General features: G+C 43.3%; 1 protein-coding gene across 2 annotated transcripts in view; it reads right to left on the bottom strand.

The window, feature by feature from the left end:
• Positions 1 to 2002: 2002 nt before the first annotated feature.
• The window catches only part of Kdm1b (lysine demethylase 1B), a 41625-nt gene continuing 27842 nt past the window's right edge, over positions 2003 to 15785 (bottom strand). Inside the window, exons 14-21 of one of the 2 annotated variants that reach the window (XM_051170838.1) lie at positions 13281 to 13408; positions 11170 to 11301; positions 10601 to 10675; positions 7767 to 7883; positions 6667 to 6792; positions 5696 to 5812; positions 4050 to 4202; positions 2003 to 2287 (exon numbers count right to left, since the gene is read on the bottom strand). In XM_051170838.1, the coding sequence (XP_051026795.1) occupies positions 2204 to 2287; positions 4050 to 4202; positions 5696 to 5812; positions 6667 to 6792; positions 7767 to 7883; positions 10601 to 10675; positions 11170 to 11301; positions 13281 to 13408 (932 nt within the window). In that variant the 3' untranslated portion in view covers positions 2003 to 2203. The remainder of the gene's footprint in view (positions 2288 to 4049; positions 4203 to 5695; positions 5813 to 6666; positions 6793 to 7766; positions 7884 to 10600; positions 10676 to 11169; positions 11302 to 13280; positions 13409 to 15785) is intronic. The other variant, XM_051170847.1, reaches the window with a different exon arrangement.

The raw sequence follows: 15785 nt of genomic DNA, 5'->3' as shown, positions 1-15785 counted from the left end.
TGATTTTTTTTTTCCCCCTTCTACCCCCGACAGAGTTTCTCTGTGTATCCCTGGCTGTTCTGGACTCACATTGTAAGCCAGGCTGGCCTCGAACTCATAGAGATCCACTTCTGCCTCCCAAGTGCTGGGATTTAAAGGTGTGTGCCACCACACCTTTTGTTTTTTAAAATTTTGGTCAATCAAGATTTTAGGTAATAAACATGGACTGCTCCTGAATTTAGATTTTGTCTTTGACTGTCCTAATGACCTATTTGAATTACAAGAATATGCTGCTTAAGGAAGTGACATTTGATGTACCAACCAAGTGTTTAATCTTCACATCATAGATTTAAGCATTAACAGGTATTTTCACATATTTGAACTTTAGTATGCTTTGAAATGGAACAAACAACTGAATGGGGACTAAAAATTGGCCTTTTAAGTAATTTGTTATAAATCTTGGCAATAAAGAATAAATCAATGTTTTAAGTGTCTTGTATTAATATCTGCTTAAGTCTCTGCTTATCTCTGGGGTAAGAGGATTTAGTCCCCTATCGTACGGCTTGGAGTTTCTTCATCAGTAACTGACCATTTCTTAGACCATTTACTATTAAAGAAATAGAAGTAAGTGCTTAAAAGGGGGCAGGGAGTGGAAATGAGGTTGACAGAGTGATGCTATGACCATTTATTAAGGGTATTTGCAAAAGTCTACTTATTAAGCAGTTTTACATAATCAGTTATCCATGATATGTAGCTAAATCGCTGTAGGTATACTTCTGCTCATTAACAAAAATCGTAATTAAAAACCACAACTCAAAAAGTACCATAGTTCCTATCGAACACAATAGGAGATTAAGTATGTCACTTGAAATGGGAGAGAATTAAATACACATTTATATTTGAAATAGTGTAATAACAAGCTCCAGTGCCTAGAAACTAAATAACTTAGACGGAACCATTTCAAATTTAACAACTTTGCATTTCTCACTTCACACACACAGTAAACATTGTTATTACTTACTCTTGAAAGAATACTTCCCTTATCAGTACCAATGAGTCTCAACAAATAACCTTCAAGTACAGTGAATAATTAACTTTTAAATATGTAGTCATTGGCCTTGTATCATACTTTCACAGGAGAGAGTATATTGTCTAAATTTAAGGTCTTTTGTTAACAGGTATTTTTGAAATTCAAAATTAGCTTAGTATTTCAAAAAGTGGCTGTAGCCCCCTTTTAAAAGCAGACCAATATAATTCAAAGAAGAATCGTTCAAAGACTTTTTAAAACAAAAGCATTTCTAACCTATCAACTGAAGTTTCTTGGCAGAATAGGCATCCTAAAGACCCTGAAAACCCATGTTTATTAAATAATCTGTAAGTGGAAAAGTTTTGCCATGCCCAGACTTTCACATATGGCTTATAAAGTAATGTGCTAAAGTAAGATTTTCTACAGTTTTCCAGTGGACCTGCCTATGGGAAACTCACTGTAAAAGTCACATTAAAAATAAGAGGGGCTTTTATACTATTCTGGCAAGATTTTGCTAAATTTCAGGTGCTGTCCACCCAAAAATGGTTTTATAGTGAAAAACCTCCTGCACCTGTTGAGAATGTATGCACACATACTCACTGTTAAGGGACTGTGAGTCTTGTGTTGCTGATCTAAAATACCAAAATATATCTAAGTTTCAAATACCCAATGAAAAGAAATATATGTTGTATAAAATAGCTCAGAAATGTCATGTCATACCTTCAAATTGCTGTATCAAAAAAGAATTGTAAATTTTAAGGAAAGCCCAAGATTGGAGCTCTGTAAAAATATTAAGGCTCATTGGTAAAGGTACTGATAAATTGTCACAGAAAAACACATGGCTTTCTCTAAGTTTGCTAGTGACTCCTGATGGATTACTTGGTTTTACAATATATGAAAAGTAATCTGCCAACCAGAATGTCCAAATCTGAGGGGAACCCCCAACCAGAACTAAGGTCTCAATGGTATACTGTGCCATCTTCTGAAACCCACTAATTTGACATGGAAAAATACAATTAAATATAAGTGCCTAGAAGGATTTTGAGGGTCAGTGATTTCAGAAGAGTGAAATGGGTTTATGTTTTCCTATCACCACAGAAACACTTCAATTTTACTATACAGAGCTCCCTCTCTCTTACAAAGCTTGTGTTTCAAACTTTTCCATTTAGGGTACAGAAAGATCCATATATGTTCTTTTTAATAGGCTGCAATCTTGCTTGCTTCTCGAACACCACTCAGATATGCCCCAGTAACGGTTTGTGGGAAATGCCTGTTTGTTGCCTGCAGGGAGGGGGGAAAAAAAGAAAGCTGTTTCAGACTGCATAAATAATTTAGATGGCATCAAAAGGTAATATGACCTTATACTTTTTCTGGTCCACCTAAAAAAAGATTGGAGTGTTTGTGACAGCCTTTGAGTTTTCCTTTACTATGCTTGCCAGGTACTTTCTTTTACAACATATATCTAATGTCCCTTGCCAAGTACTGTAGCATTCATGGAACTACCTTGGACAGTGAAGTTGCTGAGGGAGAAAGCATGAGAAGGAGTACCAAGGAAAGCAAGAAAGTTCTACCTTAGCCTAACCCTGCCATCTCTAGAAGCAGATTACATTCTGCCCCACTTGCACAGCTGGCTCTTTTAAGATGTAACAAAACCCAACTTCCTGATAAAACTAGATTTATAATCCCAAATTACAATATACACAACATGACTACAGATATTAGACTTGTAATAGAGATGGGAGCTAACAAAAGGCAAAACATTCTACAAAGAATCCTTGGGAAATTTTACTCTTAAAAGAGCTTCAGGTACCAAATGCTGCTTTCCCTCTAGTTGGTAAAGTATTTCAAACACAAAGACCTACACTTCATTCTCAGAAATCCTGTCTCAGAAAAATAAGGGGAACCTTGGGGAACACCCAAGGTGAACAGCTCCAGGGGACTGGCACATAATTACCCCTCTTCCTAACAAAAACATAGGTATGTTATATAAAAAGTATCTTTCATAATTATCAATGAGCGTTCTAGCATCCAGAATGCTTCATAACAAAGCTACTACAAAATGGTAAGGTTCCCAGAGTCTGCTGGAGCTGTCAGAAAGCTTTTCAAAACTGCCTACAACCAGCAAGGAAAACAAAACATTTTTCAAAAGCCTACATAACCAATGGGTCAAGTATGAAGACAGAATTGACTTTGGGGTGGGGGGCAGGGCGGGAGGAGATGGCAACACTCATTTCAGAATGGAAAGATTACCAAAAGTAGGAGACACAAGAAAAACGGTTTTAGGAGAACTAAAGGTTGAAGAATTTAAAAATGGGGGAAATGATCAGAAGTTACTGGAGTACACCAAGCAGAAAACCTTACTACAATCTCATGTCAGTGAACAGCAGGGCAGAGACTCCAAGGTTTCAGACAATGAGCCAGCTAGGTGAGAGATCTGAATGAATTGTGAACTGGAGATGACTGAGGGGCAGGGGAGACAGGCACCAAAATAGTTGCCTTACAGCCATCTATCAGAAAGCTGTTTAATAATGGGACCTATGAACACCTGGGCTCAGCAATAAACATTACAATGTACATGATAGTTGAAAACACAAATACCAAGTGGGTTGATTCACACCTATCATCTCTCCAAAGTCTGGGACAGGAAGACTGCTGTAATCCAGCCTGGACTACAGAGTGAGACCTGATTTTGTAAGAGCATGTATCGCAACTAGGTAAAATAGCTCTGTTAAAAGAATGGTGCAGAGACTAAGTGGGCTATATTTGTAACATGACAAAGCAAGCTGAGTCTAAAATAAGTCATACAGTATCAAGACACTTTAAGACAGGAAGGTAAGTCTACAAGAAAGATTTGTTCACAGGAAACTAGACAGTTAAAAGTGGCTGCCAGTAAAGACTGTAAAGTGAGGCTTTCAGAATGGAGAGAGCTTCTGCCATTTGCAGTCACAAGACCTTCAAACACCTGATATGGGCTTTAAGACTGTTCATACCATTTTTGTAGAAATTTAAAAAGTAGAATTGAGTTTGGTGCCAAGATATGTACCTCACCAGCAAAAAAGACAGTTCCTTGTATTTCTTCAGCAATGATGTCATAGGCTTCGCCACTTCCAAATGTCTTCACGAAACTATACGCCATCTGGATCCATGGCTCTGTGCTCCACCGTGTGACAAAATACTTTGTGGGATCTGGGATCTCCTTACGTGCAAACAGAAAGATTATTAAAAAATGTGGATATACCACAACTCAATTAGAAATAAGTATTTTCCTCTTCTAGGCTTGAGTTCACTGTGGTAGCTTCCTATTATGTTCCTCCTACCCATTAACTCTTTCCCTACCCCAGCCATATTTGATCCTTTTATGTCTATGTTTCACCTACCAAAGACACATTCTGTACAATAAATCATTACCGGTGGCTAATAGTACCCCATAGCCTGGCTCATGTGAAAAGAAAGTAAAAGTGGAATGTGGCTCAATGCAGATAGGAGGAGTGGTAACACACATTATAGTTTGGAATTTTCAGAAGTCTTCCACAAGACCACAAAAAGGTATGTTTTAGTGACGAAATTTGGTTTGCAGGCCTCTGGCAAGCTCTTTTTTTTTTTTTTTTTTTTTTAACATGAGAAACACTTCCCTATAAACTACAGTCTCAAACAACTAAAACTCCAGGTGAAAACCCAAGCTGATGAGAGTGACTGTGTGGCAGAATCAGTTAGATGCTCTTTTACAAAGAGCTGGCCAGCAACTGAATGCTCCTTAAAATCTATTTAGCATTTGAGTTATTTCACTTCTTTTTCTACTCTTAGTTACAAAAGACAGGTCAAGTCTACATCCACATCTCCCAAGACTGGAAAGTAAGTTTCTTTGAGCTCCTTCTAGGACAGACTTGTATATGTGATGCACTAGAAAATCTTAGAAAACACCCTCTCTAAAAGGAATGTTGTCTTTACTGCCCACTAAGCTCAGTACCCAATGACCTGAGTGATCCTCTGCAACTCACATAGTGGAAGGAAGTTTTCTTCAGACCTATACATATATGTGGTGGCAGGCACATGCTCATTTATATAGTTTTTGTTGTTTTTAAAGAATATTGTCAGCCAGGCATGGTGGCACACACCTTTAATCTCGTCACTTGGGAGGCAGGTGAATCTCTGAGTTCGAAGCCAGCCTGGTCTACAAAGCAAGTCTAGGACAGCCAGGGCTACACAAAAGAAACCCCATCTCAAAAAACAAAACAAAAAAAATGTAGTCAAAGCTGTTACAATGGCTTGGGTAAACATGAGAACTTTTAAAAAATATGACCTTTTACAGTTTTAGAAAAGGAAATGAGTGTAAATGATGTAAGAAGACATGGCCCCCGACAGACCCAAGTTCAAGTACTGGAACCTATCAGAATGGAACTTGGAAACTTTAGTCTTTATGGGTAACTGAATCACAATAGGGATGTTTGAGAAGGGCTAATCCAGTATTACCAGCGTATGTCTCTAGAACACAGAACTTTGTGTGTGGCATTTTGCTAAGGCAGTCCTAAGCTGGGTACTCAGGTGTAGAGGGACACTGCAAGGAAAAGCAATGTGGCGTCATGCCTTGTCCCTCTGAACTGAGTAACACAGATGGTTTCCAGTACCACCTGCTCAGAAGATGACATTGGCAATAAACACTTTCTTCCTTTCAAGGAGGCTTTTTCTCACCTGCTCCTTAAACAGCTCCCGAAGGATGCCCATGCACTGCTGCAACACCTGCTTGTCATCCATGGTCCTGAGGGATGCCACTGCCTCCCCTGTGATCACGGACATCAGTACACTTTGCTGCTTTTGCAGGCACACAAGGAAAAGCATAGGACACGTGCATTAAATGTTCAGTTCCACAGACAAGGGCCTCATTCTCCTAAGCTGGATTTCATTACATCCCATTGTCCTCTCCTTATTCACATTACACACACACTCTCTCTCTCTCTTTCTTTCTCTCTCTCTCTCTCTCTCTCTCTCTCTCTCTCTCTCTCTCTCCCTCTCCCTCTCTCTCTCTCCCTCTCTCCCTCCCTCCCTCCTGGAAAAAAGGAAATGCTCATGAAATATGTCAAATTCAAGGTTCCCTCAGCTGTTTATGAAATTGAGAAGCACAGAAAGATTAAAAAAAATAAAAATATGTCTGCAGGACAAATTAAAACCTTCCTGTATGGCTTCTCCATGAAACCCCCTTAAGCCATCCCCAGAGTGAGGACAAGTATGGACAGTGGCCAAGTCCCTTTGGGATGGCAGCACGGCTCAGGGGAGTTCCCATAGCTTTCTACTCCCAGGCTGTACTCTATCTCACACATCTGCTCCCATCAGTGATCGCCATGGACCTTCCGGTGGCAGCCTGCTAGCTCAGTAGAGGCAGCAGTTAAGAAGTGTAGTCCACTCTCCCTGAGCTTACCAAAACAATTCACATGCAGCCTGAAATAAGCTTCCACAAGTCATGCCCTGGGAGCAGAATTGATACTCTTTAAGAAAAAAGGGCAAGGATTGGGACTCCTTTCCCAAAGGGAATGTCTCAGTCAAAGCAGTTCCCTCACATATCCTGATCTATATATACACTTATCACTCATTTCTGAGCATGGCACGTAATTAGAAAACCCTAACCCTTCAAAGAAGGAAATTCAAACCATACCAGAAATTTTTACCTGGGGGTCCATGTCATAGAATACAGCAAAGAGCCCTCGCTGGCTGGCACTGGGAGGAACATGGCCAAAAAAGTCAGCCCCTTGAACTTTACTGTCCCAAAATCTATATGGAAACTGCAAGGCAATCTGGAAAGCAAGCAGAGAATGGTTAAGCATGCCCTGTGTTAGTCACAGGCCATCTCCCATCGCAAGCTAGATGTCTACTCAGAAACAATCGCACTAGCTTCAAAACTGTCCATTCTCCCCACCTACTTAGTTCTCTAAGCTTCCTGCTTAAGTGACACACCACTCAGGAGGCTTCCAGTCTCCATGGCACCTGCCTGCTAAAGGGGTCCATAGTGGTGCAGAAAAGCACTGGGCATACTGGGACCAACCACTGGGAGAAAAGGTGAACATAGAAAACAAAACAAACTAAGGGGGCTGGAAAGATGGCCCAGCGGTTAAGAGCACCATCTATCTATGCTTCCAGAGGTCCTGAGTTCAATACCCAGCAACCACATGATGGCTCATACCCATCTATAATGTGATCTGATGCCCTTTTCTGACATGCATGTGTACATGCAGACAGAGCACTCATACATAAAATAAAATTTTTAAAAAAGCAAGAAAAACAAACAAACAAAGAACTGCTTTAGCAAAGCCAAACTCTGATAACCTGGATTCATCCCCTGCTGGCTGTGGTAGGCAGGCCAATAATCTCAGCACCTGATAGGTGAGGGCAGAAAAATCAGGACTTCAAGTCTGTCCCCTAGGCCACCCACAGAGTTTGAAAGCAGTCTAGACTACATGAGACCCTAGCTAGGGGTTGGAGAGAACTGATGATTAGGGTCACCTAAAAGTCAAAATGGAATTCAGCTGGCCCTTTTTATCTAGATTATATTGAAATTTTTAAAAACAGGTCAAAATTTTCTTAATATTTTTCTTTTCTTTTTTTTTTAACTGTTTGACAATTCATTCATGTATATAGTACATTCCTTTTACTTACTCCTTTCTGTTTGTCTAATTGTACAAAAGATTACTGTCTAATTGTACAAAAGGTTATTATCCAAACAAAACTATCATCCAGCCCTGAGCTCTGAGGCTAAGGTAATGTAGGTCACCTTTTCGATGATGCCTGCACCCAAGCTACTGATGGCCTTCATCTTCTTCTCTGACAATGGTGGATTAAACTGGATGGCACCTCTCTGTAGTATGGCCAATGGTACAGTGACTAACACCTGTGGGAAACAATTAATAGTAACACATGACAGCAGCTGACATTGCGCTCACTTCTCGGTGGCTCATACAACACCTGCATTTTTCCCTTCTGTCAACACCCCCACTTTATGTTCTATGATCTCCATGTGAGAGCACACAGGTTGCTCACTGCACACAAGTGCCTGGGTGAGCAGAAATAGCATCCACACAGGAGTGTACCTGAAGGACTTCCCTAATGGCTATGATAGAGCTGGGTCACAGGGGTAGCAGACTTCATTTCTAAAAAAGGAGTGCTAGGGAAATGCCCAGCCAGGCATGGTGGTTAAACACTCATGATCTCAGCACTCCAGAGGTGGAGTCAAGATGATCATGCCAGCCTGGACATAGCAAGTCCCAGGCAAATCAGATACACAGTGAGATCTTGTCCACAAAAATTGAACAAAAAGAGGGAGGGAAGACCCAAAATAATCAGCTTGTTTTGTTACTCTCAATACCATCCCTGTCAACAGCCTATAAAATAAAGGAAATGCCCACCATTACTAATCTCAGAATCAGAATAATATTAAAACTAGGAGGCAATAATATGTTCTATAATTGATAAAGCTTATCACAACTATTAGGGTTATAACTGTGGAACCACATGAGAACTTTTTTTGTTTTGTTTTGATTTTCAAGACAGGGTTTCTTTGTGTATCCTTGGCTGTCCTGGACTAGCTTTGTAGACCAGGCTGGCCTCGAACTTACAGCGAACTGCCTGCCTCTGCCTCCCAAGTGCTGGGATTACAGGTGTGTGCCACCATGTCCAGCTCACATGAGAACTTTTCAAGCACAAGTACTTTAGTACTAGATCTCCAAGCAGCTCTACAGGTCAAACTGAGCTCTTTTTAAGACTGGTGGCTGGGTGTAGTAGCACAAACCTATAATACTACTAGCATTTAGAAGAGTAAGGCCAACCAAGGCTACAAACCAAGGACCTATGGGGGAAAAAAGATCCTTGAGGCCACATAATAAAACCAAGCCATCAAGGATCAACTGTTACCTAACCTTACTGTTCAGAAAGTTCTAGTTCCAGAATCGAATCACAGCTCAATCAAGAAGTCATCACTACTGCTACCAGCACCAGAATGAATCACCTCACATATAGAAAGACCTGCACCAGCAAAACAGGTGTCTCCGGCCCTGCCTTTTAGCTCCCTGGGATCTCTGCTGTTCCCTGATGCAGTAGAACCAGGAGCCTTGGCCACTATGTTGTCAGCAGAGGCAGCAGTAGTGAGGCAAAGCCAGGCAGGCCACACATTCCAAGATATGTATATAACTTGTTGGGTCTTAATCTTGGAGAAAACCTTAGTGGCCAGAGAGTCTGTGGGAAGAGGGAGGGAAGGAAATATATCTGCCTCTCTCTCTCAGAACTAGATGACGTAAGAATGACACAGGTGGGATGCAGCTCAACTCCAAAGCATCCTATCTACTCTCATCCTCAAATACTTCATATATTTGGGTTTACCTTTTACTCACATGTTCTAGAAGGCATCCAATACAGACTGTAATGAGTGCTAGTTACATCATAAAAATTTGCTTTAAACACTTCATCTGGAAGCCCTAAAAACGCAAGCTCAGAAGTGCATGTGTCTAGCTAATGTGAGCAGAGAGGGTCACCCAACAGGGACACCAAGTAGCATGTTATCCTAGACACTAAGATGTAGGCAGGTAAGTCCCTCAGTTGGGTAAGCTGAGGTGCAATTTTAAAAGCTGGTACTTAAAATGCTAACCTTAATAAGAAACTTATTGACTAGGAGCTTACAGATAGTGACACCACTGCCCAGGGGCTCCTAGCAAGCTGCTCGGAGAATCATGAGAGGCTTGTCAAGCCAAATTCAATGAGAATCCCTGCAGGGTGCTGAGACCCAACGGAAGGTCTCCTAAACAGCTGATGATAGTTTTAGGATATCCCCAACCAAAGGCATCCTAGGCCCTGTCTTCTCCCTGACATCCAATACTTTGTTTCTGTATGAATAATCAGGGCTTTGGAAAGGTGTGGACAGCAAGGAGAAAGCAAAGCTAGTCTGCCAACAGGTGAGGTCTCTATCATCATTCCAATCTCAGAAATAAGCAAGCCTTCAGGGTTTATTAAATTCCTTCTGCCCCAAGTAGCTGCCTTTAGTTTCCAGTACGAGGCTTCACACTGTCCCTCCAACTTAAGATGTTTACTGAAAGTCCAAAGTTACATGAAAGCACTTCAACTACATGGAAGTGCTTACACTATATCAAACAATATTTTCAAGATGAAACCTGAATTTGACAAGGGCTCCATGGTAAAAGTAAAGAACTGAAGCAACAGGTCCCTTCGACGCACAACTTCTCCAAGCCCTTTCAGCCCTGAGAGGTTTGTGCCACAACACTTTGCAAACTCATTTGACCAAGGCACTTCTAGGAGGAAGAACGGAGGATGACACCCAGGCCCTCACACTGGAGCTGGAGCTTCACTACAGCCCTGGGAATTTTCTTGTTCAATTATTAGAACCAACATACCACAGGACCCACTTTAAGGGGCACAGTTAGAATTCCATCTGCCACATGTTTCAATGGTGCTCAACTATTTCAGATTTGTGAGCTACACACCACTACTGGGTAGATCTACTTCATCAGAAACCAACACGTCTCTAGGCAGAAGACTGCTTTCTTCCCCACAGGCCCTCAGCAGTACAGTGCTCTACCTTGGTAGGACCCCAGCACCTACCTTTTGTGCAGAATGCTCCATACCATCTGTTGTGGTGACTTGTACCTCATCTCCGGTATAATCTATACTTTGTACCTGTTTAAGACAAACATTTCAAAACGACATGAGGATTAGGATCTTTCCAGCTCCTCTAGCATACATATGTGAACTGCTGAGGCTATGGGAACCAGTGAGTGTGGGACTCAAGTTTACAAGCATGTCAGGATACTAGGAAACCCTTTATGTTACAGCACAAAGTAAGACAGATCGTCTCTGATGCTGTAAGTCCACAGGGATGAAGACCTGAAGTGTTAGGTTAGGATGAGGGGTTAAGCAGGATGCAATACTTAAACAAGGCATCTTTAGTGAAGTGTCCCCAGGCTATTCCAGGTTTCCAAACCCCAGGCACTATTCAATTGAGTGGGTACTGTGCTTCTCGGGCTACAGCTGTACCCTCAAAGTGTTGGGAGATACTGGCTGGCTGCCCCAACGCCCCTATCTGAGAATCATATCCCCAAAACTAACCTCCCAAAACTTCATATCCTCGCCAAACAAGGAAAAACCAGAGCCTCCCACCCATCCATACTCACTGGAGACTTGAGGCGAATGTCTAGTCCTTCAGCTAGTTTCTCAATAATAGTGGAGTAGCCAGGAGTTAGCAGAGTATGGTCACCAGCAAACTGGGCAAAGAATTCATTGTGGTCCCAGGAGCGAGCAGATACCTTAGAAACAACATAAGACGTTAGGATGCCATAATGTAAACTGTCAGGCTGCCCCTGGGGACATCAAAAAGAAGCTTCAGGAGGGAGAAGCCACCCAACGCAGCAGGGCAGTGAGGACAATCAACCAGCCCCAGTGGATACCACTATCTGGGGAACGCAAACTGTGTGGCACACAGAAGGTCTAGACAGACATGGCTGCTCATGGCCTCTGTTATTCTAGCAAGAAAACTGAGGCACTGCCCTAAATTCCAGGCCAGTGTAGGCTACAGAGTGAGACTGTCTCAAAATAAAAAGAAGTAGACAACACCTGAGGAACAGTATCTGCACGTGCACACCCATGATAAATGGGGGTGAAGGGGGGGAGGTTTAAATAGTTTGGACATGGGTACTGCTCTTTGATTATGCATCAGCAACTCTGGCCAAGATAGAATTCTATGGAGATCAAACTGCATTTGATCAGCTCCACAGGAGAATACCCAATGTTCTCTCTTCCACAAGGGCAGGAGTCCCAGAGAGGCCAAGCTGCAGCACACTTGGGGGAAATGGATCAACTCAAATTGTAATGTAGAGTAGCATGGAGGTGGAGGTCCTCAAGACTATGCTTAAATCATCATCAGCTTCTAAGCAGGGTGATGGCAGTGGTGGAAAGAGGAGCTGAAGATACAAAGCAAGGTCAGGGCCAGCCTGGGCCACAAAACAGGGCCAGGAAAATGGCATTGTGGGTGAAAGTGCTTGTTGTGTAAGAGTGATGACCTCAATTTTAAAAAAAAAAAGATTATTTATACAGTATTCTGTCTGCCTGCCAGAAGAGCACACCAGATCCCATTATACACGGTTGTGAGCCACCATGCGGTTGCTGGGAATTGAACTCGGGACCTTTGGAAAAAGAGTCAGTGCTCTTAACCTCTGAGGCATCTCTCTAGCCCCCTTGATGATCTGAATTTGATTGTTAGAACTTGCAGTGAAAGCAGAGAACTAGCTCTCGACAGCTGTCCTCCAACCAATATATGTAATGCAAAGGCACTCAAGCAACTATATGTATATGTACATACACACACACCCAAAGAGGGGGAGGGGAGAAGAAGGAGAGGGAGGAGGGAGAGAGACAAGAAGGAGAAACAGGAGAGGGAGAGAGAGGAGGAGAGAGAGGAGAAGGAGAGAGAGGAGAGGGAGACAGAGGGAGGAGACGGGAGAGGGAGAAGAACAGAGGAGAGAGGAGGGAGGAAGAAGGAGGAGAGGGGAAGGAGGGGGAGGGAGGAGAGGAGAGGGAGGGGCAGGGAGGAGAGGAGAGGGAGGGGGAGGGGAGGGAGGGAGGGAAGAGGGGAGGGGAGAGGGATGGAGGGGAGGGAGAGGGATGGAGGGGAGGGAGAGGGAGGGAGAGGGATGGAGGGGAGGGAGAGGGAGGGAGAGGGATGGAGGGGAGGGAGGGGGAGGGAGAGGGATGGAGGGGAGGGAGGGGGAGGGAAAGGGATGGAGGGGAGGGAGGGGGAGGGAGAGGGATGGAGGGGAGGGAGGGGGAGGGAGAGGGAGGGAGAGGGAGGGGGAGGGAGGGGGAGAAAGAAAGAACAAGAACTTTAAAAGACCAAAACCAAAAAACACTAGAATTAATACACTATAAAGCCATGATTATCAAAGTTCTGGGCACCAGAACCATTTTTCCTTGGTCCCAAACAGCCCAAGTTCCATATTTATACATAGAATATGCACATGGTTATAAGCACTCTTTTGCATATGTGTGCACAGATATAGAGGCCAGAGGTGGACATTGGGTACCTCCACTTGCTTCCCTGCCTTAGTTTTTGAAATGGGGTCTCTCCCAGAACCTAGAGCTCCCCAGTTGGCTAGGCTGGCTTTCTCATAGGTGCTGGGGATGCAAACTCAGGTCTGTATGCTTGTGTAGCAGGATTTTTCTGAACCATCCAGCTCCCCTGGGGCACGCTGGAGTACTTCCCAGCACATTTCAGGACCTGCTGGCTTACCTGGTGCAGGCTGCTGCCACAAGCATACTCCAGGTTACTCAGGTGGAACTGCAGCACCTGTCCCTCCAGCTCGCTGAACTGGATGCCAGACTCCTTCACAAAAGCTCGGTAGATCTCCTCTATCTTCTCTGTGGTAGGAAAGGATCAGAGCAGAAAAGTCAGCGGCAATGCAATTTCCTGTCCAATCCTGCTTTCCCCAACAGTGCCCAAATTTCCAGTCTTCCCCAGCAAACTTAGGAGTAAGTGATAAGTAATAAACTCTTGATGGGGCCAAGCCTTCAGCTGGTTAATGCTGATCTTTATGGAGACAGAACCACAGAGGAAACTGTACATTAACACATGTGGAGTTCCTGCTTAGCTGAGAAACTGTTTCCTCTCTGGTCAAGAAGTGGAAAAACATCCTTATACGTGTGTGTGTGTGTGTGTGTGTGTGTGTGTGTGTGTATGTATGTATGTGTGTGTGTGTGTATGTGTGTGTGTATGTGTGTGTGTATGTGTGTGTGTATGTGTGTGTGTGTGTGTGTGTGTGTGTGTGTGTATGTGTGTGTGTATGTGTGTGTGTATGTGTGTGTGTCTATGTGTGTGTGTGTGTGTGTATATACATATACATATATTATTACTATTCCATTTCTGATCTGACTGCTATGGCCTGAAAGTTCCTACAGCATCTCCCTCACCTACCAGAAGCCTGCAAGGCTGCATTCTCTTCTGTGGACTTCTGCTGTGTCAGCCATCTTCCTCAATACCATTAATGAATTCCTGCTGCAGCGGACGGACAATTAAGTCCCATAAGCTGAGCAGCATGGGCACCTATTGGCCTCACCCAAGCAGCAGCTACAACCTGCCCACTTGGAAGCTTGGCCACACAGCTCTTAAATCCTTGCAGGGTAAGTTCTGGCCACGCTGGACTAGCTTCCCTTGCTGTGTAGCTGAAGCACACCCTCCAGTGCCTGGGCCTTCCGTGCCTTCCAATCTAGTGCTTCCTAGCTGCTGCCTCGGCCCCCCCTGGGCTGGATTACAGCGGTGTGCTCCAGTCTCAGCTCAGCTTTCATTTTTTGTTTTACAGACTGTGCAATCTTTCCCCACTATCAATCTCAGCATTTATCTATCCCATTACTATAGACATTCCTGTGAAATTCTTCTGATTGTCTTAACTAGACATAAGGGAAAGGGGGGACACACTGAGGTATCTGGCCTCATGCCAAGCATCTTAGTACAGGTGATTGCTAACTGTCTAGTGACGACAACCGCCCGCACACATTACAGATTCCTGGTTTCTATGAAGTGCTGTGCACCTGTCTAGCTAAAAACCCCAGTAAACATCTGTTCTGTTTTGTTTTCAGAGTTGGAAAATGGACTCAGTGCCTCGGGCAGGGTAGACAAGTGACCTCCTACTAAGCCCCAGCCTTGGCTTTCTGAGACAAGGTAAGTATGTATCAACAATGTGATTGTGTGGGGGGGTACCCACATCCTGATTCCTCAACACCTTAAGGCCAGCTCAACTTTTGTTTCTTTGCCAACTCCTAATTCTGATATGTTATAATTCTCAGACTAAATTGTAATATTGAGATACCCAGGGACCCTGAGTTTGTGACAGATTTCTGCCCTGGAGTCTTGAGCTCTTTGCCACTCTCAAGGGCCTTTGCTGCAGCAGCCGGATCCTGCTGAGAGTCTGTACACTCCTGTCACTTTGTGGAAAGGAGAGAAGTACATTGTTACAGCCCAGCAGAAGTTAAGCATAAGCAGGCTAAGAGGGGCTTAACCTAATTTCTATGTAATATTTTACAACTTTACTACATATTCATTGTGAAATGACCTCCAGCCCCAAAGCATTCTCTGTCTGCCCCTTTCTGTGGCCCTTGTCCCCCACCATGTACTGAGACTGCCGACAACTGATACTGTTAGGCAGAACGCAGCACTCTATCTTCATACAGATGCATATACGCATTATCAAAGCTTTTAAAATAAAATATCAAGCTTAAACAATTACTTATAAGTTATTCTTGGGCTTCCTTTAACTTCTTAAAAGCAAGGCCAAGAGAAAAAGCTTCATCAACAAGGTGGACAACTAAGAAAGAACTGTAAAGAGAACCCAGCCAGTGTCTGTCGTACAGGTGTAAAACACTGAGAAGAGAGCTGGCGTGATGACACCCACCTAAAATCCCAGAAGGCTGAAGGCTGAGGCAGGAGGATTCCAAGTTCAAGGCGAGCCTGGGGTACATAGTGAGAGTCTCTCAAAAAGAAAAGAAAAGAAGTAAAATTTGGAGAAATCTTAAGTCAGCCTAACAATTTTAATTCCAAGAGGTTAATCAACTAGTCCACACACTACATAGCTATTTCAGTAGACCTGCTGCCTGGAGGGTACTTCCGGGAATTCTGTCATGGTTTGTCTGCCAATACTTTCTTCCAACAGTGATTCAGGTCTCTCTCAGAGGTGTCAGGAAGGGACATGCCCTGTCTGCCCATTAATTTTAATTGTCAACTTGACACAAAGTAGCATGTCCT

This window comes from Acomys russatus, chromosome 3 (assembly GCF_903995435.1).
Source record: "Acomys russatus chromosome 3, mAcoRus1.1, whole genome shotgun sequence".
Taxonomy (NCBI): domain Eukaryota; kingdom Metazoa; phylum Chordata; class Mammalia; order Rodentia; family Muridae; genus Acomys; species Acomys russatus.
The sequence above is the reverse complement of the archived record's forward strand: the minus strand, read 5'-3'. Positions and strand labels throughout refer to the sequence as shown.